Here is a 20,674-nt window from a genome sequence, read left to right as displayed (position 1 = left end):
CGGCGATAGTCGCGGCGGGCTCAAGCGCTAGGGCGGGGTCATTGCCAAGTAAGGTACGTTGTTGGATAGGCGGGGGCTCGCTCCCGCTCATTTCCACACCCTGTAAGCCCCCCGTCAGCCCCGTTTCGCGTTCCATTACCAACCGCTGGTCCATCCCTTCCCGTACCTATGCAGGCAGCAGCAATAATGGCAGGGTGTGCACCAGAACAAGGAGCAGGAGAGCACTGGTAGTAGGTGCGAAGGAGCTGCAAGCACAGCAGCATAGGAACTAACCGCAGACGCAGCAGGCAGGAGTGCAATGGTGCGAAGGAGCTGCTGTTCAGGAGTCAAGCGACTTGGTGGGGGTGATTGCGAACGCGTGTACCGTAGCGGTGTGGCTGCAAGCTGGCATGGCGCACCAGCGCGTTGATAGGTAGCAGGATGCGGGATACGGTGTGGATGGTGTCCGGCTGTGATAGCAACTAACATGTGCCCTGTGGTCACGGCTGGGCAGTGGGCATGTAACCACAACCGGTGTATGTATCTTCCGCAAGCGAATCGTTCATGGATGCCCTGAAATGGCTGGTAGCTCGCGTGCGTGGATGGAGCGGCAGGCGGGTGTAGCGGATGCAGCTTGCGTGTGGCAGCGCACACCGGTATGCGTATCGCACGCGTTATGCCATGCGAATTCCACAACGCAACCGGCCCACGCGTACCGCACGCGTAAACCTGTTCGCATGCGGTGCAGAATTCAGCCACTCGCAAGGTGTCTCTGAGCAAGTCTCTGAGTGCTGACTCGCGTCTTGCGTTACACGACGCACGCCCCCTCGCACGCATGCGGAGAGCGTGCGTGGGGCTTGCTAAGTACTTTGCGTTCTGTGCGTATCGCATGCGCTATGAGCGTGTGTTTCATGTTATACCGCACACTGTAACGCACGCCCCCGTCCTTATGCTGAAGGAAGCATGTACAGGCCAGGGCTTGCTGGGCAGCACGACCGATATACGATTTGGGGTGGGGGCGTCTTTGCAACCGTGGGCATCGTGCGTGGGCATCGAGGCCATTCGTTGGTCGTTCTGTGTAATACACATGAGCATGGGTGCGCGAGGGTGAATGCAGCTGTGGCAGGCTGGAAACGGCGGGGAGGCACGGGGGAAGCGGGTGTCTCATCTGTACAGTCGCTGACATTAGCAACTTAGCCTGTAGCTCAGCTATCCAGCTCTCTGCTGATGCGCATGCAAAGGCATCGACTCAGCCGCGTGGATTGTTACAACAGCATGTGTGCTGACTGACGAGAAGTTCACTTCATGACCTTAGTTCTATATGGTGCCCAGTACAGCCGGCCCTAGCGGCAGGCTGCTGAGGGCCGAGGAGGGTGACTGAAGTCGCGTCCAAACACCCACTGGCTCCACCCTGGCAGCTGCTGCTTTGGGGCGCGCCGAGCCCAAGCCAGTAAGCACCATGCTGAGACAGTACCCCACAGCCCGTGCCCACAGCCCCTTCCATAGCGCAACTGCTCCTGTGCCACCGCCTATATAAACTCCTCCCCCCCCCGGGGATGGGGACTATTGTCGCGTGCCACTCCGTTGTCAAGCATAGGCTACGCTCCCCTCCTCGCTCTATTGCATTGGGTTTGGTTAGCTGGGGCTGGTATCTACAACCCCCCCCCCGGGTGGCCATTCTAGTACTTCTTGCCACCACGCGCCCGTCGCCGACATCCTACGCGACTACGCCTTCCCAGTATTTAGTCTGTCACAACATAGATACGCACTAAATCTTGCCAGTCACGCGCACCAAGCCAGCACCCAAACCAGCACTCGTATAATTCAGCAGCCCCACGTCAGGCGCAACGGCAACACGCCGAGCGTTCTCCAGCGGGCAGGCACAAGCAGAGCTTCGAGTAACTGCGGCCCATGAAGTGAATGTCCATGTGCGTGCCTGTCTGTGACGCACACCGCCTGCTGCTGCATGAGCGAATGGGGACTATCTGAACATGCACTCACAATCCCCCACCCACCCCCACCCCCTACCCGCCACACCAATGGCCCGCCCACCAGGCAGCAGCTGTTTACACCCACACCCTGAGCCACACCGCCAGCTTACTACACACGCTCATGGCAACAGACATCTATCCACGGACGGACGATGCTGCTGGCGCTGCTGCTGCTGCTGGCGCTGCTGGCAGCAGTAGGTCCCGCGTGCCCTCCCTTCCACGTCAAGCACCAGCATCAGCACCAGCACCAGCCGCGGAGGCAGCAGCACCGCTGGCGAGCTGCACGGCTCTGCACGGTGCTTGCGCGGAAACGCCGGTGCGCGCGTCTTCATGTGTTCCTGCAGTGCAATGGTCGCCACACGCAAGCCGGCAGGCATTTTCAGGAGTTGGGCAGGCAGGCAGGCAGGCAGGCAGGCAGGCAGGCAGGCAGGCAGGCCCAAACAGCCCGCCGGGGGCTCACCTTCAGCAGCAGGCGGCAGTAGCAGGCCGCCACACCGCATGCTGCGTGTAGCAGTGGAATCGTAAAAGCTGTCATATGATGGCTGTGGAGGGTGCCGTTACCGCTATATGGGTACGCCACTGCCACACTGCGGCCCGCCCATCGGCCCGTCAGCGAGAGGGGGCGGGCCGCCTCCCCCACCCCCCACCCACCCATCCCTACATTAATCCTGCGCGTGCACTTGTATCCACCCACCTCGCGCTGGGGCAGGCGGACGCCCAAGTGCGCCTGCCCTAGCGCGAGGTGGGTGGATACACGTCCTTAACCAGGTCCAGCGCCTGAACGTTACGACATTACAAGAACGTCACAGGATGCGTGGCTGGGCGAGCGGGGCAAATGTGAGAGGTGAGGTGATTGGGACGTGTGAGGGGCAGAGCAAGGACGAAAGGTGTGAGTGAGAGGGTTCTGTGTCAAGCGGGGTGTGTGGGAGGTGCGGGGCGGGGCGTGTGACTGGCAGACCGGCCGCCCCCTCCTTGCCCTGAATAGCCAGGCTGCCCCCCTCCAAACCGCCAGCCCGCAACCAAGCAAACCACCACAATCACCGCACGTCAACCTGGTCGTGCGTCATACCCGTGTGCCGTCGTCCCCAAACCCATCCCCATACAGCAGCGAACCCCGACGAGCGGAGAAGAAACTCACCGAGGTCTTTCAAGTTGGCGACGTGGAGGTGGGCGTGTGACCTGCGTGCAGAATTCAGATGTGGGCGTTACTGGCGCGTGAGCAAGAAGCAAGGCGCAAGTCAATTGCAAACCCCCAGCGCCACCCGTCACCCTCCAAGCCAACTTCACAGTGTGCGTGTCCTACCTATGGTAGCCTTGAAGACTGAGTCTACAAGACGGGTCGTCGCGGTCGGCTGTGGAGGTCAACGGCCTTGCGGATTACCCAGCCCTCCCTCTCTCTACATAAGTACCTCTCTTAGGTTTCACCAGCAGCAGAATTGACCAGTCAATCTATGGAATAAAGGAAAGTGCAGAAGCAAAGGCGTGCTGCGGTTCCACGCAAAGCTTTAAGCGCTCGCTTCCACGGGATAGACAGGGAATGAAAGTTCAACTAGTTTAATCTAGCAGTGAGTACACAGCCTTGGCTTTATCCTATGCCTGAAGCTGGCTGTTCAGAGTCATAGCCGGGATGGGGGCGCGCGCCCGTTGTGTGATGCAGCCCCCCTCCCCCCCGCCGCTGGCATGGCCGCTGCGGGGGGTGAGCGGCAGCTGTGGGGATCACAGGCCGAGCCGGTCCGGCACGGCCTAGGCCTGCCAAGCCGGCTGCTGCAATGGCAGCTGTAGCGGCCGCCAGCTTGCCCGGTGACAGCAACAGGCCGCCGTCCGCTGTGCTGTCGCCGCCGCCGCCTGCAGTGGGCCCCCCGCCGCCCGCAGTGACCCCGCCGCCGGCGTGCAGGGGGGCCCTGTAGCCGGCTTGCTGCTCCGTGCGAAGCACGTCCTGCTGCTGCTGGCGCTGCTGCTGCTGCTGCTGCGGCGGCGGCGGCGGCTGGTGTTGCGGCTGGTGCTGCTGCTGCAGGGGCATTTGTGTCGGCGGCTGTGAGGAAAAGCCGGCGACTCCAGGCCGCCGGCCGCGAACATCTCTTCCGGGTGCGTTTGCGTCCCGCCGTGAAGGTCGCTGAAGTCAAAGTGCTCGAGGTTGGCAAAGGCGTCAGTTCCGCTGCCGCCGAGGCCGGTTTCAGGCAGCTCAGGCTCTGGGATGGCGGGAAGGCTCCGACGACCTGTTGCGTCGCTGTCGCGGCTGCTGACGTATAGTCTGAGCAGTAAACAGCCGTTATGATGTGAGCCTGCACCAGCATCTCCAGCATGTCGGGAATCACGCCGTCTGGGAGGAAGCCGTGCGTGCTGCAATGCTCAGCTGCCGCATTAAAAGCGGCTTGCTTGCATTTACGCTGATGGCTACCTATCCCTCGGCCACCCGCAATCCTGGGGCAGTAGGCGCACTGCATGAGCGCGCGAAATGTCGGGTCGAGCGGCAGTTCGGTATTGGGATATGTTATCGTGGGAGGGGCGCGCTGGGGGTTATGCAGCTTGGGCGAGTAGTAGCAGAAGCTGGCGATTGGAATTGGGCCTGTGCTGATGACGTCATGACGGGCGGGGTTCCGCCACGGGGCTACCCGGTTCTTAACATGGCCAACCCGCCTTCGCATCGCCCCCAGCGCATTGACGCATGCATGCCCCTGCGGACGCGGACTCATGCGTGTGCGCGTCCTCATCAGCAGGGTAGCGAGGGAGCCGTTCGGCGGCCCGCGCCCTGCTCGCAATCACCCCGCTGCGACCTGCGGCAACCTCCTGCCCATGCCGCTTCGTCTCCCCGCCCATGCCGCCACCGCCCCATCTCCCACCGGCCGGGCCCATGCGCCCTTGCCCCTTAAACTGACGCCCTGCCTCCTTTCTTCCTCTTTCTTCCATTATCGAGCCGCGCGCGGGATCCCATAGCCTTGTACTGCCCTGCTTCACTACTTAAGCGACTTCTACTCATACTCGCCGCCTTGCCATCCAGTTCGGAGCTGCTCTGGACTGCTCCTTCCACGTGCCGCTACACTGCCCAAGCCCGTGATGTACGAAAACTCGCATATGCGGCTGTAGTTCTCCTTGCAGCGCGACTGTTTCCTTACGGGATTGGTTCAATGTTAACCCCTTCCCTTCGCCCTCAACCTCGCTCAACCCTTCGCTCCTCCCTCCACTCCTTCACCTTCACCATCAGGCACACCTACGCCTTGAAGGGCGCCGCCAGCGCAACGTCCACCGTGGACGGCACGGCGCCCCTGGCCTTGCCGATGTCCGGCAGGTTCGGCGGTACTAGGCCAGCGGCTGCTGCGTCCAGTGCATGAAGCACAGGGCATTCTGCACGGCCTGGTACTGCTGGACGCAGCCCCGGAAGATGAGGCGGCTGGGCCCATCGAACACGTCCGTCCAATGCGCCGCGAGGACTGCCGCAGTAGCAAAGGGGGCATGCAAGGCCACGTGGAGGAGGAGAGCGCGGCGCCGCCCGAGAAGCCCGGTCCGCAGGTTGCGACCTGCCGGTGTCCGGCTTGCGGTCTGTGCTAGCGAGCATAGCGTGGCGCGGGGGGGGGGGGGGCAAGGATGTGTTACTGTTTGGTTTGTTGCCTGCCGTGCTTGTGCTTGACAGCGGTCAGCGGGACGCGGCTGGGCACATGGTGGGCGGTGCCTGTACGAACCGACCCCAGGTACGTATGTATAAAGGTCGATTTGTGGGGCATGCACCAGCTGTTTGTTGGGCAGTGATATGCATACCTAGTTCCGGCAAGCTATGTGCTGATGGCGCGTGTGTGTGTGGGGGGGGGGGGTTGTTGTTGTAAAGATTGATGAACCGTACACCCGCTGATGCGTGCACATGGTCGTCCGGCTACGTCTGGTGCGCGAAAATGGTGAATGTACGTAGGAAGGTGCAGGCTGGGGGCAGATTGAACTGGGCCAGATAGGGCCAGAGGGTACGATATATCGTACTGTAGGCAGGGAGTCAGGGACAGATGGCAGGGTGGCGGCTCAATCAAATGAGCAAGGTCTTACCACATTTGAAAGGCTGTCCCTGTCATTTACGCTCGAGTCGCGTCCTGATTGCGTTCGAAACGTATAGGATGAGCTGGAGAAACTTTTAGGAGCTGAAAACGCGTTGAAAACGCGTTGAAGGCCACGCTCTACAACCCATCAAATGGAGTGATGTTACAGCTGTGGGGCGACCTCCACGGTCGACCTCTGACCCGGGCCCAAAACACGGCCGTTGCATGCCTGCAGCCTGCCAGCCTCTCGGAACTGGCAAGAGCGCCGGCACAATATTCCATTCTTTCGTCTGCAGTGTCCCGACACCCCACGTCTCATCATGGCATGGGATTCAATCACTGCATCCTCACGACCTAACACATCATCACTGCCCTCACCCTAGTCCCATACCTCAATGCAAAAAGCGCCTCTCCGCCTCCATAACATCTCCGGCCGGGTGATTTTGCCTAGTGCGTGATCCTATTCAGCATAATACCGTATTGACAGCTTGCGTCAGCCGCAGTAATCCAACACAATGCCCAACCGCGCCGCCACCGCCATCACCACCTTTCTAAACGCCCTCCCCCCCACCAGTTCCATACATACACAACCCATTACTCCTTCTTCTTCGCCTCCTTGGCTCCCTTCTCCTTGTCCGCTTTGCTCTTCTGCGCCGCCAGCACCTTGGCCGTGTTCTTGCGGTACAGGATGATTTGGATCAGCAGCGTGGCGTTGATGATCAGGCCTGGCAAAGGGGCCGAGCAGGGCGGTTGAGGTCGTCGGAAGGGGGAATTACATTCATGGTATTTAAAGACGGGGAGTACGGTCGGGTAGAAAAGTAGGGTTGCAAGCGGTAGCAGCTGCCAGGCATGGTAACACGTACGGCATCCACGCCCAGCCGCCGGCGCGCGCGGCTACCACTCGCTCCCCCCCCCCCACACACACACGCCCGCGTGCGCTCCCCGCCTCTGCACTCACTGACGACGTAGCCGCGCATCATGGCCGCACCGCCGCCCGCCTGCTGCGTGGTGAAGATACGCACGATGCAGCCCACCACGTTGATGAAAGTGGTGAGGCTGCTCAGCGCGCCCGTGGAGCCCGCCGCGACGTTCTTGAAGATCTGCGGAGCGGGGGCGGCCAGAGGCGGGGGCGACGTCAGGCAGCGAGGCTCAAATGCATCGAAGTATGCACGCGAGCGACGTATCCTCCCGCATGAAGGTACAGAATAAGTGTAGGGGTTTCCGGCAGCGCCCAACCACGTGCATTTCCTGTGACGGGGTGCCGCTTGCCGCTGCCACGACACGTGCAGTGGCACGAACCCGCTGCCCCCGCAGCATCGCCGCTCCAACCTGGGGCACCCGCGACAGCACCACCACCACGGTGTTGGCCTCCGCGAAGTTGTTCATGGTCTGCTTGTTGATGTGGCCTGCAGGTATGGAGCATCGGCTGTGGCGGTGATGCATGCGGCACGGGCAAAGCTTTCTCGCCCTGGTCACCAACCACTACAGTACCTCCCGGCTCCAAACCCTCCCAAGTGCAACCCGGGCAACGCGGCCCTGGCGCGCTGGCAGGCAGGACCCTATCCTACAGTCCCGTCATACGGCCCTGTCCGCGCACACACGCGTGTCCCAAATCCAAACCCACACCAAATCCAACCACCTACCCGCCATGACTCCCGCCACCAGCGCCACGTAGGCGCCAGTCACCGCCAGGCGCCGCATCACGGGCGTACGGCTGTAGCTGTACACCATGGCCAGGATGACGGCGTTCTGTACGGCAAGGATCAGGGACTCGCCGTACGTGTTGAACGGCAGCAGCTGCGTGAAACCGTACAGCGCGGAAACCAGCAGCGTGTAGGTTTCTATCTCGAACATTTCGAGACTGAGGCCCTCCGCGGTGCCAGCGTTGCGGATGACCAGGATCTGTGGGGCCCCATTCACAGGCAGCGGGAAACAGCTGTCACGAGCTGATTCATAGAATGTAATCCAATTCAGAAATGAATGCTTTACCGGTGCGAAGACACGCGCGCGTGTCAGCAAGCGGCAGTAGCACTGGGGCACTACCCGCCAGACCCTGCCTCCACCTATCACCACACGGCCTCCCACATGCTGCTGCACGGGCCACCTGCGGTAGCTTGGTAATGCAGGCGCCTGCGAGGATAGCATATCCCAGCAGCTGCGAAGGTCACGGCAGCGAGGCGCAGGGGCAGGCGTCAGGCGAGCGGAAGACCTCGGAGTTGCGCACGCTGTACCGGGCGGTGGCCCCAGCGTCCCGCCCTGCACACCTGGCTGATCAGGACCTTGATAAGGTCCACGTCCGGCAAAGACTTTGTCTCCAGAATGTGCTTTAGGACCACGCTAGTGGTGTTCAAGAGGTCGGCCATTTCCGCGCGAGACGTGTCCGAAACTGATCTGGTGACTAGAAGAGGGCTATATGGTAAGCAAGCAATGCCAAATGGCTGCACGCGTGCTACTTCATGGCCAGTAACAGTGTTGCAAGGAGCGAACGCTTCATGCAGCGGCCCCTGGTTCATCGGCGTTTTTCCTCCTGCTTGACCAGCACACTTACTTCTGCCTGCATCGGATATTAAAGCCAGTCCGCTTCACAAGTTCACTACCTGCATGCCGTTTGCTGAAGTCTTTTGCCGCGAAGCGTGCCACCAACTTGCCACACGCGTATCATGGCTGAGGGTGCAGACGCGCCTATAATGTCTCTGGCAGAACTACCGGACGATGTATTAGCCAAGGTTTTGCACCGCCTCAAAGGCCCGCGCGAAATCATCACCCTCGCATTATCGTGTCGCCGTCTCCGAGCAGTTTGCTGCGATGAATCACGCGTTTGGGCGCCGTTGTGTGCCCAGTACTGGTCTCACGTCGGCCCGGAGCATTGGCTCTCTCTCCCGCCTCACAACGGCTCTGGTCCGAGCGCGGTGTTTCAGGGCGACGACGACAGCGCGGACGATGCGGACGATGAGCCCGCAACCACCTATCGCCAAGTCTTCGCCACCCTGCGGCGCATGCAGCCCCTCATGGGCCTGTGGCGTGGCGTTGGGGACGCGCCCTACGGCTCCGTCTTCCGCATCTCCTGGTCTGCGCCTACGGCCTTCCGCCACACCGGCAGTGCGCCGCTAGCCGCCGCGGCGCCCGCGCCCGGCGACGAAGAGCCGGGCACGCCCAGCGCCGGCGCCAGCCGCAGAACCAGTGGCACGGGTGGCGCTACTGGTGCTGCTGGTGCTGGCAGGGTTGGGGGCGGGGGCGGCGGGCATGTGGAGGTGGTGGCGCTGCGTGGAGGTAAGGGGCTGACGGAGTTGGCTCAGGAGGTGACGGCGCGGGTGGGGCCCAGCGGCACGGCCGGCGTCAGCCTGCAGCTGGTGGACGAGGTGAGATGAGGAGAGGCGGGGCGGCAGAACTCAAGCCAAACACGGGGTGGCCTGATGTTATGACCTGTGACACGAGAGGTCACAGCCAGGTCGCAAGGGGTGGGGTTGTTTCCACTTTCCCCAGTACTGTAAGTGGGAGCATCATAAGGCTGAGGGGTGGGGAAGATGCTCCTGACGCCATGATGGGGCCACCAAATTGAATGCGCTTCAACGCCGTCTTACTGTCACGGCCTTGTCTGCCGCCGCCGCAGTCGCTCGCCATCCTCAAGGACAAGCCGTGGCGCCGTATGGGGGGCCCAGGAGGGGCTGGTGGGCCCTCAGCAGCAGCACTGGCGGCGGCAGCAGTGGCGACAGGTGCGACCGCACACGCGACAAGCACATTGCGATCGGGTTCTTGTGCTGCATGGATTTCGGCTGTGGGGATTTCGGCCTGGTAGTGAGGGGTACCGTAACAATACAGTGCCCGCCACGACCTCTCTCGGACGTCCGTGACAATATAAGCCACCTCACAAACTGCGAGCTCCTTCCCACAGGAACGCACGCGCTGTCGATACGCGACCGCAGCGGCACCTCGCCCGCCGCGGCCGGCAGCAGCGGTGGCGGCGTCATGGCGGAACACCCGCTGGGGCTGCTGGGCGCCAGCCCGCCCAAATCATTTGGGTACGAGATGCTCCGCTTCATGGCGGGCAGCGTGGCGGGCAGCAGGTGGGCCGCGGCGCGGCGTGGAGTGGGGCGGGCTGGGTTGTTTCCTTCATTTCCGTGAGGAATTCCAGGAGCAAGACGCAAACCAGAAACTACAATTGGCGGGACGGCCTCAGGCAAGGGGCACTTGTGGTAGGCCGCCGTTTCCCGGCCCTTGCGCCGTAAGCGGCCGGCGGGCATCTTGGGGCTTTGCCGTGGACAGGTCCAGCGGCCGCAAGAAGGACAAGCGAGGCGTCAGCGGGGGCATGGGCGGCGGCGGCGGCGGCGGGCCGGCCGGCGGCGGCGTGCGGCGGCAGGCGGCAATCTTGCAGCACCTGGTGCGGCTCAAGGTGGCGGCGCCCAGCAGGCAGCGGCCCATGAGCGGCGTGTGGTCGGGTGGGTGGGTGGCGTGTGCGTGTGGTCGGGTGGGTGGGTGGGTGGGTGGGTGGCGTGTGCGTACGCGTGTGCGTGTGACTGCGTGGCTGCGTGCGTGCGCAGCTGCGAAGGTGCTGGAGAGCAGCTGGTGGGCTGGCCGCATATGTGCATAGCCAGGCTGGTTCGAATGAAAGAGGAGCCGACTTTGGGGGTGATGGATTTCGGTGCGCGCCTTGCTGTGGTCTTCCCGTGCCCTGCCCCGGTTTATGGGTTGCTCCCTTTCCCCGCGGTTGGTGCGGCGCAGGTGTGTACGGCCCCCACGGCGTGGAGGTGGTGTCACTGGGGTACGAGGGCACAGGCAGCCGGGCGCGGCTGGTCGCCACCAAGGTCACAGGTGCGTGCTGTGCTGTGTGCGCCGCGGGTTTCTGTGCAGTCCGTGTCACCAACGCGCTTCGGTTACAAGCACGTGCGGCCGTCCCCCAACCGTACACGCGGACACAGACACAATTACACACGCACAAACACACGGCGCGCTCGCGAACCGACGTTCCGTGTTCGTTGTTCTTAACTTGTTAACACTCGCCCCGGCACAGGCGACCCGAACGTGCCTGCGGGCCAGGTGTCATTTTGGGCCGAGTGTGAGCCGCTGCCGCAGCCGTGGCCGCTGAGCGAGGTGGAGCTCATAACCAACAGGTGGGCGCGCGTGTGAGGTCGGGAGAGCTTGAGTGCATGCGTTCGTGTGTGCATGTGCGTGTCAGCATGGCAGTTAGTTCGTTCAGGCTCACGGCTGGGCTAGGGGGTTTGCGGCATGGGCGCATGCCAGGGTGTCCGCCATGCATAAGGAAATACTGTGGGGAAAGCCATTGCGACTGCCTGCTGAGCTAATCGCTGCCGCAACTTGCTCCCGTGCTCCTGGTGTGTCAACAGGCCCTTCTTCACATGTGAGGGCTGCGGCTTGGTGTACCGCAAGGATCAGATCGGACCGCCACGTTTTCATTTTGTTGCATGCCGTACTGTTGATGTCACCTACCGTATTGTTTACATCTACTTTTGTTTCTTGCCCGATGGTCCTGTGTCCGCGTGTCCTGTATTATGCACAGCCAACCCGGGGCTGGAGCTTGCCAATGCAGTGGCGGCAGCGATGGCTGAGGCCGAGGCGGCGGCGGCAGCGGCAGCAGCCGGCACAGCTGCGCCCGCAGTGGCGCCACCCGGCGTGGTAGCAGTGCCTCCCGGATTGCTGGTGGCGCCTGCAGGCATGCAGGTGGCGCCTCCCATGTGGGCTATGCCGGGCGCGGCCGCAGCGGCTGGGCAGGCGGCGGCGGCGGCGGCGGCGGCCCAACCAGCACCTCTTGCGGTGCACCCACCACCACAGCCGGATGCAGGCATGGGCGCAGGAGTCGGCGCGCTAGACCCGCAGGCTGCCATTCAGGCACAGCTGGCCGCGACCGCGGCCGCGGCGGCGGCGGCGGAGCCGGCTGACCTGTGGGCGCTCCTTCGGCCGCCGCCTCCGCCGCCTGGCATGCCGGCGGCTAGCATGTCTCGAACTGGGTCAACAACTGCTGTCGGGCTGGCGGGGATGGGGGGCCAGGAGGCAGTGGCGCCGGCCACTGAGGTCGTGGCCGGGGTGGCAGGCGCCCAAGAGGCGCCTGCAGGGACGGGGGCGGCGGCAACGCGCCGCACACCGCTGCGTGTGGTCGCCATCTACAAGGGCCAGGGCCGAGTCGCTGGCGCAGGTGCGTGCAACTGTTACCTCGAAGGCGTGGTGCCTGGCTGTGCGTCTGGTTGCTCGGCCTTGCGCGCCACACACCTGCTGCACCGCTCAAGCATCGCATGTCGCACAGTCTGCGTGTCCCCTATCTCGTGTTTTCAACACTGCTGCACATGCCGCATGCCCATGACCTCGGTGCGCGGCCCCCGCAGGCTTCTCCAACCCGGCCTGGATCGACGGGCGGCTGTGGGTGTACGACAATGGGCGCATTGGGTTTTTGTGGCAGGGGGATTTTGACTTCATAGTGGACCTGGAGCGCCTGAGTGCGACCGTGTGCGGGCTGGACCTGTCCGGTAGCACGCGGGCGTGAGGCAGCGCGTCTGGCAGCGCTGTGATACTCGTTGAATGCGACATATGCTTGATCGTGGAGCACAGTACCAGTAGCCGAAATGTGGATGGGCAGGGGCTTCCGCGAAACTTCGACCCCAAAGTGTGCTGAGCTCTAATTGAGTGGCGCTATGGCTGCTAGTTACTACTCTTGCACTGAGTTGCGCATTGACGCACGTGTGACCTGGCTGAACATCATATGTAGGTGTGTGCTGACCATTGAACAGTTGGTAGCCTGTTACCAGGTACTGGACATGATGAAGCATGGTAGCCGGTAGATGCGCTCCTAGTAGGGCGCTCTGCTGACAGTTGTCTACATGCAGTGCCTTCCGCGTGCTGTGTAGCACGTCTGCGCCTCTGACATTGCGCAGGAAACAGGACGTATACAATGCCAAGAAACATTGCATGTGCATACACGCGGCATTCTGCATTCACCCTTGGGTGTCCATCTGAGCGCCTATGTTCATTGCGCACACACTGTAGTTGACACCCTGCCGCTGTCACGCTACTACACCCGTTTCGCGTTAAGTCTGTCCAATGTGGTTCGTAACCGTGAACGCGCATTCATGATGAGCACGCACAAGCGCAAGCCTATTGCGCTCAGCGCAAACTTTGGGTGCACCCATTCTGCTGTATACTGATAGGCCCCGTGAACTGAACTGCGAGTTACTGTATCGACACGAGGGAGCCCCTGGGCTAATGCGTAGCATTCTACACACGTCAATACACGGCGAAAGCCGAAAGCAGGGTGGCACATGCGGCAGCGAAACCCGGCCCCGGTCCAGAGCACACCCACCAATATTACTTGCAGCTGCATCCACTTCCCGCCTTACGATAGAGACACACCTGCACCTCAGCGCATTATACACTCGCGCCCTGCACAAGTAACGTGCGTACGGAAAGTGCTTGTCCCTACGTTGACTGTGGGCTGAACCCACACCACGTCCGGAAGAACGTCATCCATACCACCGAAACCTACTTCCTTGCACACGGACATATCATGTCCTTGCCCATGGCCTCCGCTTCACAGCGGTCTCTTTGCTATTTACTGGTGCAAGGCTCTCAGCCTGCCTGCCCGCCTGCCTGCCTGTCTGAGCCTAGGTCGTGCCGCCACACTGCGACCTCTGCCTGCGTCTGGCAGGGACGGCTGTGTGCGCCTTAACAAGCCGCCGCCCCTCCAAGAGTTACCGCCGTGATTATTTAAGCCCTGCCTAGCACCGCGAAGAGCCTCGCGCCCTCCCGGCGACAGCCATGAATCCATGTCTGCTGTGGTAGGTTGCGGGCACTTGCTGCCGTACTCCTCTCCTCCTTCCCAAGTTGCTGCTTCACCGCGCATATGCGTGGCAGGAGGCCACCTCCCACCCAGCGCCCCCAGCAGCAGCTAACACTCATGCGGGCGAGCCTGTGCAGCGTGCACACCGCCCCAGGGCCGGTGCCTGCTCTCGGCCCCACCCAAGCCGCCGCCTGCCACTCCTCTACGCCGCACGTGCACCATGAGGCCCGCTGCCATGGCCCGCTGCCACCAAGGGCCGCTAGGGCATGAGGTGTCCGGCGCACACCCAACGCAGCTCACTGGAGAAGTCCAGCTTGGCCTGCTCCGTGCTGTTCAGCCAGGAGCATTGACAGCAATACGCCACCGAGCCCTGCCGCGAGCGCATCTTGGGCGCTAGCTTCTCCTCGTTTGGGAAATTGTTTCGGAAGAAGAGATAGTCGACGTCGGCGTGCCACTCCCGGTTGTTGAACTGCTCGACCCGGAAGTCGCACTTGGTGCAGCGCAGTGCGTCGCAGCACGTGAGCGCCCCCACGGCGCCCATGCGGCCGCGCGGGAAGGATGTCCCGCCCGTGAACACGCCCGTGCACTTTTGTTTGGAGGCGATCACGGAGGAGCCGCGCGAGGGTGGCGGTGGCGTGCCGGTGCTGGTGGTGCTCGAAAGCTTGGCCGCAGCTGCCGTGACCGTGCCCAGGGCTGAGGCGCCCTGCCGCCCGTTCATGCTGTTGTAGGGCGTGCCGCCAAAGTCCAACTCGCCTAGCAGGTTGTCCAAGTCGTCCTTCTTACTCGTCGTCCCCGATACGCTGCGCGTCCGCCCGTGGCCTGGTTGAGAGTTCAGCGACTGGGAAGAGCCCCCCGCAGACCCGCGTGGCGGCACCGGCACCGACACTCGCGAGTTCAGCGGCTGCACCGGCGGTGGCGTCGAGCCACTTCTGCCATGGTGATGAGCTGCACTTGCCGACATCCTGAGAGCTCCTTGGCCCTTGCCGGGCAGGTCATCCAGCTCTTTAAGGAGGTCGTCGACGCTAAGCGACATAGCTTCCCAGCTTTACGGTTTCTAGCAGGCTATAAATAAAAACTCCTTACAGCTTAAGTAACAGGCGTGCGTTGTCGATGTCTGAGCCTTCAGCCTGAACATTCAGGACTTGGAAGCTCGCGTGCGTGGTCAGGTGGCGTGCAAGGATGTTGTATTACCAGCCTGTGGTGTAATTATTTTGGAGCGAGCGAGAACAAAGCCAGCGTCCAACTTCATTGCAGTCTTGGCAACTCAATGAACTCATAGAAAGTTTGGTTCTGTATTGCTATCTCCCACTAGCACCAGAAGCATTTTCCCGCTCTCATTTTCTGAGCTTCGGAACTTCTCTTCCTGTGCGCGCTGCCCCGGAACTTCTCTTCCTGTGTGCGCTGCCCCGGAAGTGGCGATAGGCTCGAACTACTAGGCTCAATGGCTGATGGTAGGTGCAGCCAGAAGGCGGGAGGTGGAACTGCAAAATCAATTGTAGTGCAAACAATTCAGCGCCAACCCTTTGCCCGCCCGCCCAGGGGCGAGCACGTCTGGCCCCCAAGGAGAGGAGCTAACCCTGGTGCGGCGTGCATGTTACGGTTTTGTGTTTCGAACGTTCGGCGCCTGCGCATGCTGAGACCGGCTCTGTTGTTGCCCCTTTGCAGTTAACGGGTTCAGATGCAATCAAGATCATCCTGCTGGGTGACTCCGCTGTGGGGAAATCAAAGTAAGCTCAGCGGTCGCGACAGAGATGGTCCTTCCCGGCCCCTTCGCAGCCTAGCTTTGGCTCTGGCTCCTGGCTCACCTGGCTTATGGTCGACATGTATTTACGGCTACAGGCTCGTGGAGCGCTTTCTGCTTGATAACTACAAGCCGCACCAGCTGTCGACCTACGCCCTAACCCTGTACCGATACAACTTCAAGACGCAGGATGCCAAAACCGTGGCATGCGGTGAGTGGCTGTCCAACCCAGCATTGCGAGGGCCAGTGAAGATGGGTGCTGCGGCCGGGGCCAGGGTCTGATGGGTTGGCAGGGCTTTCGTGGGGTTCGTGCCGCGCGGCTCTTACCGCCAGTCCAGGCTGCACAGCTGGGTTATAAATGAGGCCATGCATGGCCGCGATCACCCAAACACATCCATCGCATGACGTCATAGACCAACCCTCGCGTTGATGTCCTCGCTCGCCCTTCGCCTCCCACTCGCCTGACATGCCATCGTCGGTGGCCGCTGCTCGGACAGACATATGGGACACGGCCGGGCAGGAGCGCTTCAACAGCATGCACTCGTCCTACTACTACCGCGCGCACGCGTGCATCATGGTGTTTGACGTGACACGCAAAGTGACGTACAAGAACCTGGAGAAGTGGTACGATGAGCTGCAGGACAACTGCAAGGGCATCCCGACGTTGGTGGTGGCGAATAAGATTGACATCGACTACAAGGTGTGCCGGGCAGCGGGAAAATCAGGGATAAGCGGGGCGGAAAGCCGGGCAGGGATTAGGCTGGTGGGGCGTCTGGAGCTGACGGGAGTGGCTTGGGAGCGGGTGATGCGGTTGCGAATCGCAATCCCACTGGAGGCGTCCGCAACAATACAACCGCATACTGTACAGCGCATAAACCGGTCGCTTAAGCTTCCCAAAGAAGTCGGCCTTCGGGCAGTGTCGCGCGGCGCATTTCATTCCGGCTAACCGTTGAGGCGACTGCTCGACTGCATCGTGATGTGACAGCCCTCGCCACGTGCCGGCATCTCGCCGCCGTTTTCCCCGAACCACCGCTCAGCCCTACTAGGGTTGCAACCCGAAGTTCGGACGGCCCAACAGCCAGGGTATCCTAGCGAGCAACGCGCCCAGGCCCGCGCTTTCTCACCTCTACCCCTCCATGGCCTACCCTGACAGGTGACCTCCAAGTCCTTCAACTTCGCGGCAAAGCGCAAGCTGCCATTCTTCTTCGTGTCCGCGTCCGATGGCACCAACGTGGTCAAGATCTTCAACATGGCCATCATGGCGGGCATGCGCTGGAAGGCCGCGCCCAAGGACGACTTCTACCAGGAGGTGTGTGTGTGTGTGCGTGTGTGTGTGTGTGGGGGGGGGTTAACGTTGAACCAATCCCGTAAGGAAACAGTCGCGCGGTGTGTGTGTGTGTGTGGGGGGGGGTGCGTGTGTGTGTGCGTGTGTGTGTGTGTGTGTGTGTGTGTATGTGTGCACGTGTGTGTATGTGTGCATGTGTGTGTCGTGACGTCGCACTGGAATGTGGCAGCGGGCTTGGGGCTTCAGGGGAGACAACGGCTGGCGCTGGGGTATTCACCAAGTCACCAACGCCCTGGGGATGACACGTGCTCTTGTTACATTCCAGGATAGCGCGGGACTGCACCCGCTTAGGTGCCGAAGTGCTGCTCCGGCACGGCCCTTGCTTGATCGTTGGCTCAGGAGTGCTACCGCACCAAACCGCAGGTGCTGGACCTGCTGGGTGAGATTAGCATGGATACACGCAAGCAGCTCGAAGACGCTGTCAAGGCGCTCGAAGATGAGAAGGACAAGGACGGCGAGGGGCAATGATGGGTTGTGGAGTTTGGGTGGGATGTTGCCGCTGTACGTGGGAAGACAATCAGAGGAATGTGTGTTTGTATTGTGAGGGTGGAGGAGTGAGTGGCGCGCGCTGCTGGACTGTGAGTTTGGACGGTTGCGGTGGTTAGGAGGAAAGACGGCGTGGGGCAGGAGGAGAAAGGACTGGAGTGCAGGGGGCAAGGCCTCGGCAGCCCCAGTGGTGCGTCATAGTGCGCTCGTGATGGAACATGGCAAGGGGCAGGAAAGCGTAGTCCCGATGTGTGTGGCTCCCACCCGTGCCCACATAAATGCGTAGCAAGAAGGGACAAGGCATTGGTGCGTCGTTCGCGCGCTGTTACTGTACCGACGGTAGCTGGCAGGTTGTGTCGATGTTTGCGTCATAGTGCGCAGGCGATGTCAAGCCGTTGCGTCGCTAGGCTATTTCGTTGGGCGCGGGCACATATCCCTTCCCCCGGCGCACCGTATGTCAGCAGCGTCTTGGTGCCGTCAATGGCTGTGCCGTCAAGGTGTCGTAAAGCAGTTGTGCGAGGAACCGGTCGTGTGCTGCTACCCGAGTACCCGTCATGATGCACAGTACCCGCCATGCAGATACGGGCCTGGCTTGCTTCAATGTCGGGCGGACCAGCAGCAGCGGCTGCGTGCTCTTGCATTGGCATGGGATGGTGCGCCCTCTGCCGGGGTCTTCCATTATGTTTCTTTCATCGCATATGCGCGGTGCCACGAAAACTCCCTGTAGGCTTACACGTGCTCACTCCAACGTGCAGCGTACTATACGTCAAGCCCCGCCCAGGCTTCAATACGGTAGATCCGACCAGCGGCGCACATCCTGACCGCACCCACGTATGCAGCAGATCACGGTATTCCGTAGATAAAGCAATGGCTATCCCGACGCTTGCAGGACGTGGTAATCACCGTAGAAGTTCTTACCGCACGCTAAGCTCACAATTAACATGGCGAAAATGCGGTGCCGATGGCTCACTTTGGTACCACTGGTCACAGTAGTAAATCACTGTGCCTCCCGATATCGGGAGTCCGGCCACCCGTGCTGCATGCACACATATCCCTATGGAATTCTCAGGCCCCGCCAGCCCCGCCATCAATCACAGTAAATGCAAGAAAACCGCCGACGCTACCGGCGCGGCCACAATGTGTGCACTAACTACCATTGGCTCCCCCGAGCATGCTGCTGCTGCTGTTCCAAATACAAGTGACGTCACGCAAATAACTATGACCGTGAGACAGGTGCACCCCAACGCTGCGACGTTGCCGTCGCTGAACATAGCACACGCGGCTCAAGCAGACTAGCACCTGCGTTTACATGTGCATGTTGCCGGCCTCGGCAATGTTCGCCGCCAGGTCCTCCTCAGCGGCCTGCTGCACTGCGTCGTCCAGCAGCCACGCGGCCGTGCCCATCTCCTCCACGTGCTGCCACACGCCCTCGGCGTCCAGCCACCATTCGCCGCCGTAGTAGCCGCCGTAGACCTACAGGACACAAAGCGACAAGGCACATTACAGCAATCTGTCAGCGGGCGATGGGACGGGCGATCCCCAGAAACGCTGCAACGCTCCCTCTCCGCACTGCGTCCTTATGGGACTCATGGCTCCTCCGGCGTTTCCACAGCGCACGTATATCTTCTTACCGAGGTCATGCCGCTGTACGAGCCATAGGCGTAGCCAGAGTAGATGCCGTAGCTGCCCATACCGTTGTCGAAGACGTCGAAGGCAGCGCCGTAGTCAGTAACCTCGAACGGCCAGTCCAGCAGCTCAGCGTCCTCGACGGGGACCTCCTGCCCCATGTAGCCGTGGCCGTGATCGTGGCCGTCGCCCATGTGGTGCTGCAGCAGGCTGCGGCGGTGGCCGCCCGGAAGCTGCCCGCCGGCAGGGTTCAGCTCGCCTTTGTCCAGCTCAGCGAAGATCTCCTCGTCGGTAAGCTCAGACATGTAGTCCACAAAAAAGTCACCAGCGTAAGAGCCATATACGCCATAGAAGTTGCCATAGTATCCGTACACGCCATAGCCGCCGTATGCGCCTGGGGAGGAGCAACAGTGAGGAGTTCGGAGCCGGTCAAAGGCACGCCAGACCAAGGCCTTCGGATTTGAAGCCAGCGCACAGCCCCACGGCCGGTGCTGAGCAAGCGCTTCCCTCTGTCACCCCCGACCTCGCAATCTGTAACGAACCGCTGTGCTGAATGCGGGGCGTTCACATAACGCCGAGCATACGAAGCCCCGCGCGGCAGCCGCTGGAAGCCGGACCCCCGAGCTCGCCGCACTCCACGCCAGGTGCAACACCCTCGCGGCCAACCAGCAAAATGGACTGCCCATGTCAAGCAACCCTGGCAAGCTTCGCGAGCCCTACGATGCTGCGTGAGCCGCGTTCGAGCAAGAGTAAAACTAGGGGACTCACCAATCATGGGATCATACGCGGCGCTCAGGACCTCGATAACATCGTAGTCCGCGCTGTCGAGAATCTCCACATCAGCACCCTCCGGAATTTCAGAGTGCAGCAGGCGGCGCCCGCTCCTGCTGGCAGCTGCCTGACTGCTGCTCGCCTCGAGGTCGCTGAGGAAAGCTTTGCGTGCGGCCTCGGCAGGACCGGAGGCCAGGAGAATGGCCGCTACAAGTGCCCAAGCAAGGGCCATCGTGCTCTTGCCTGCCGGACGAAAGTTAGCCGCGGGCGTGTGTAGAGCGCGTGAACAAGCAATTTGCATATACGGTGCGAGAAGTGGGTGTGCGGTGCCCTAGCACAGCCTAGTTATCACAGCCTTTGCTCGTAGTTGTGGTCCAGCGTCGCTCAGATTCGGATTCGAACGAGGTTGGTTGTGGCGGTGTGATTGTCCGCGCATTGGCGAGTGGCCGCTAACCGACGCCCTGGATACCCCGGAAACACCCAAAGCAGCACCTTGTCCATCAACAGCAGCGCTTGCACCGCCCACGATGGCCACTCACCAGCCATTTCGCTACTGAGCTCCCGCGCCAGCAAGGTTTGGTTGCGGGACGATGCGCTGCTGCGCAAGCAAAGACTGATCAACGTAAACCCGGTGGATATGGTCACGATATCAAACGGGTACTTTCTCGTAGAAGCGACGAACGATGCTTTGATGCTCTACACGCCCAACGCGCCAGATAGGTGAGGCTAACGCTAGGTGCCGACTGGCCAGATGGATGAAGCGCAGTCGGATGAGCTCTAGCACGCGAGCGCAGCTGCAGATAACAATCAGGGCGACACTCTTCTGTTAGACCGCCCACCGCGCTGCCCATCCCGACAACCCCAATCCGGCACATGGAAGACTACTGGCGCGCGGAACCAGATAAGTAGTTCAATAATACCATTGGTAGTGCT

General features: G+C 61.5%; 8 protein-coding genes across 8 annotated transcripts; 3 read left to right on the top strand and 5 right to left on the bottom strand.

Moving 5' to 3' along the window:
• Positions 1 to 1,176: 1,176 nt before the first annotated feature.
• CHLRE_17g722583v5 (uncharacterized protein) lies at positions 1,177 to 2,858 on the bottom strand. Its single transcript, XM_043072285.1, has 3 exons — positions 2,665 to 2,858; positions 2,431 to 2,471; positions 1,177 to 2,308 (listed from the first exon to the last, which is right to left on the bottom strand). Exon 3 carries the CDS (start codon positions 2,300 to 2,302, stop codon positions 2,090 to 2,092), a length of 213 nt encoding a protein of 70 aa, XP_042914744.1. The 5' UTR covers positions 2,303 to 2,308; positions 2,431 to 2,471; positions 2,665 to 2,858; the 3' UTR covers positions 1,177 to 2,089.
• Positions 2,859 to 2,906: 48 nt separating this feature from the next.
• On the bottom strand, positions 2,907 to 4,728 carry CHLRE_17g722550v5 (uncharacterized protein). Its single transcript, XM_043072284.1, has 2 exons — positions 3,274 to 4,728; positions 2,907 to 3,149 (listed from the first exon to the last, which is right to left on the bottom strand). The coding sequence occupies exon 1, from the start codon at positions 3,988 to 3,990 to the stop codon at positions 3,556 to 3,558; it is 435 nt and encodes a 144-aa protein (XP_042914743.1). The 5' UTR covers positions 3,991 to 4,728; the 3' UTR covers positions 2,907 to 3,149; positions 3,274 to 3,555.
• A 150-nt stretch (positions 4,729 to 4,878) lies between these two features.
• Positions 4,879 to 6,114, top strand: CHLRE_17g722526v5 (uncharacterized protein). The gene has a single exon (XM_043072283.1). The coding sequence runs from the start codon at positions 5,096 to 5,098 to the stop codon at positions 5,297 to 5,299; it is 204 nt and encodes a 67-aa protein (XP_042914742.1). The 5' UTR covers positions 4,879 to 5,095; the 3' UTR covers positions 5,300 to 6,114.
• A 26-nt stretch (positions 6,115 to 6,140) lies between these two features.
• On the bottom strand, positions 6,141 to 8,438 carry CHLRE_17g722500v5 (uncharacterized protein). Its single transcript, XM_001697075.2, has 6 exons — positions 8,254 to 8,438; positions 8,094 to 8,144; positions 7,633 to 7,891; positions 7,319 to 7,395; positions 6,948 to 7,089; positions 6,141 to 6,714 (listed from the first exon to the last, which is right to left on the bottom strand). The coding sequence occupies exons 1-6, from the start codon at positions 8,350 to 8,352 to the stop codon at positions 6,584 to 6,586; spliced, it is 759 nt and encodes a 252-aa protein (XP_001697127.2). The 5' UTR covers positions 8,353 to 8,438; the 3' UTR covers positions 6,141 to 6,583.
• A 120-nt stretch (positions 8,439 to 8,558) lies between these two features.
• Positions 8,559 to 12,504, top strand: CHLRE_17g722450v5 (uncharacterized protein). Its single transcript, XM_043072282.1, has 9 exons — positions 8,559 to 9,348; positions 9,600 to 9,702; positions 9,882 to 10,053; positions 10,253 to 10,425; positions 10,709 to 10,798; positions 10,998 to 11,097; positions 11,332 to 11,345; positions 11,505 to 12,137; positions 12,325 to 12,504. Exons 1-9 carry the CDS (start codon positions 8,998 to 9,000, stop codon positions 12,480 to 12,482), a joined length of 1,794 nt encoding a protein of 597 aa, XP_042914741.1. The 5' UTR covers positions 8,559 to 8,997; the 3' UTR covers positions 12,483 to 12,504.
• A 2-nt stretch (positions 12,505 to 12,506) lies between these two features.
• CHLRE_17g722400v5 (uncharacterized protein) lies at positions 12,507 to 14,960 on the bottom strand. The gene has a single exon (XM_001697074.2). The coding sequence runs from the start codon at positions 14,731 to 14,733 to the stop codon at positions 14,032 to 14,034; it is 702 nt and encodes a 233-aa protein (XP_001697126.2). The 5' UTR covers positions 14,734 to 14,960; the 3' UTR covers positions 12,507 to 14,031.
• A 98-nt stretch (positions 14,961 to 15,058) lies between these two features.
• On the top strand, positions 15,059 to 17,944 carry CHLRE_17g722350v5 (uncharacterized protein). The gene is made up of 7 exons (XM_001697160.2): positions 15,059 to 15,223; positions 15,312 to 15,352; positions 15,438 to 15,499; positions 15,612 to 15,724; positions 16,011 to 16,213; positions 16,667 to 16,822; positions 17,222 to 17,944. The coding sequence occupies exons 1-7, from the start codon at positions 15,214 to 15,216 to the stop codon at positions 17,324 to 17,326; spliced, it is 690 nt and encodes a 229-aa protein (XP_001697212.1). The 5' UTR covers positions 15,059 to 15,213; the 3' UTR covers positions 17,327 to 17,944.
• Positions 17,945 to 17,946: 2 nt separating this feature from the next.
• CHLRE_17g722300v5 (uncharacterized protein) lies at positions 17,947 to 20,523 on the bottom strand. The gene is made up of 4 exons (XM_043072281.1): positions 20,281 to 20,523; positions 19,739 to 19,984; positions 18,976 to 19,364; positions 17,947 to 18,817 (listed from the first exon to the last, which is right to left on the bottom strand). Exons 1-4 carry the CDS (start codon positions 20,285 to 20,287, stop codon positions 18,650 to 18,652), a joined length of 810 nt encoding a protein of 269 aa, XP_042914740.1. The 5' UTR covers positions 20,288 to 20,523; the 3' UTR covers positions 17,947 to 18,649.
• Between the last annotated feature and the right edge of the window lie 151 nt (positions 20,524 to 20,674).

The sequence above is a fragment of the Chlamydomonas reinhardtii genome, chromosome 17 (assembly GCF_000002595.2).
Source record: "Chlamydomonas reinhardtii strain CC-503 cw92 mt+ chromosome 17, whole genome shotgun sequence".
NCBI lineage: Eukaryota > Viridiplantae > Chlorophyta > Chlorophyceae > Chlamydomonadales > Chlamydomonadaceae > Chlamydomonas > Chlamydomonas reinhardtii.
Note: the sequence above shows the minus strand (reverse complement) of the source record. Positions and strands in the feature narration are given on the sequence as shown.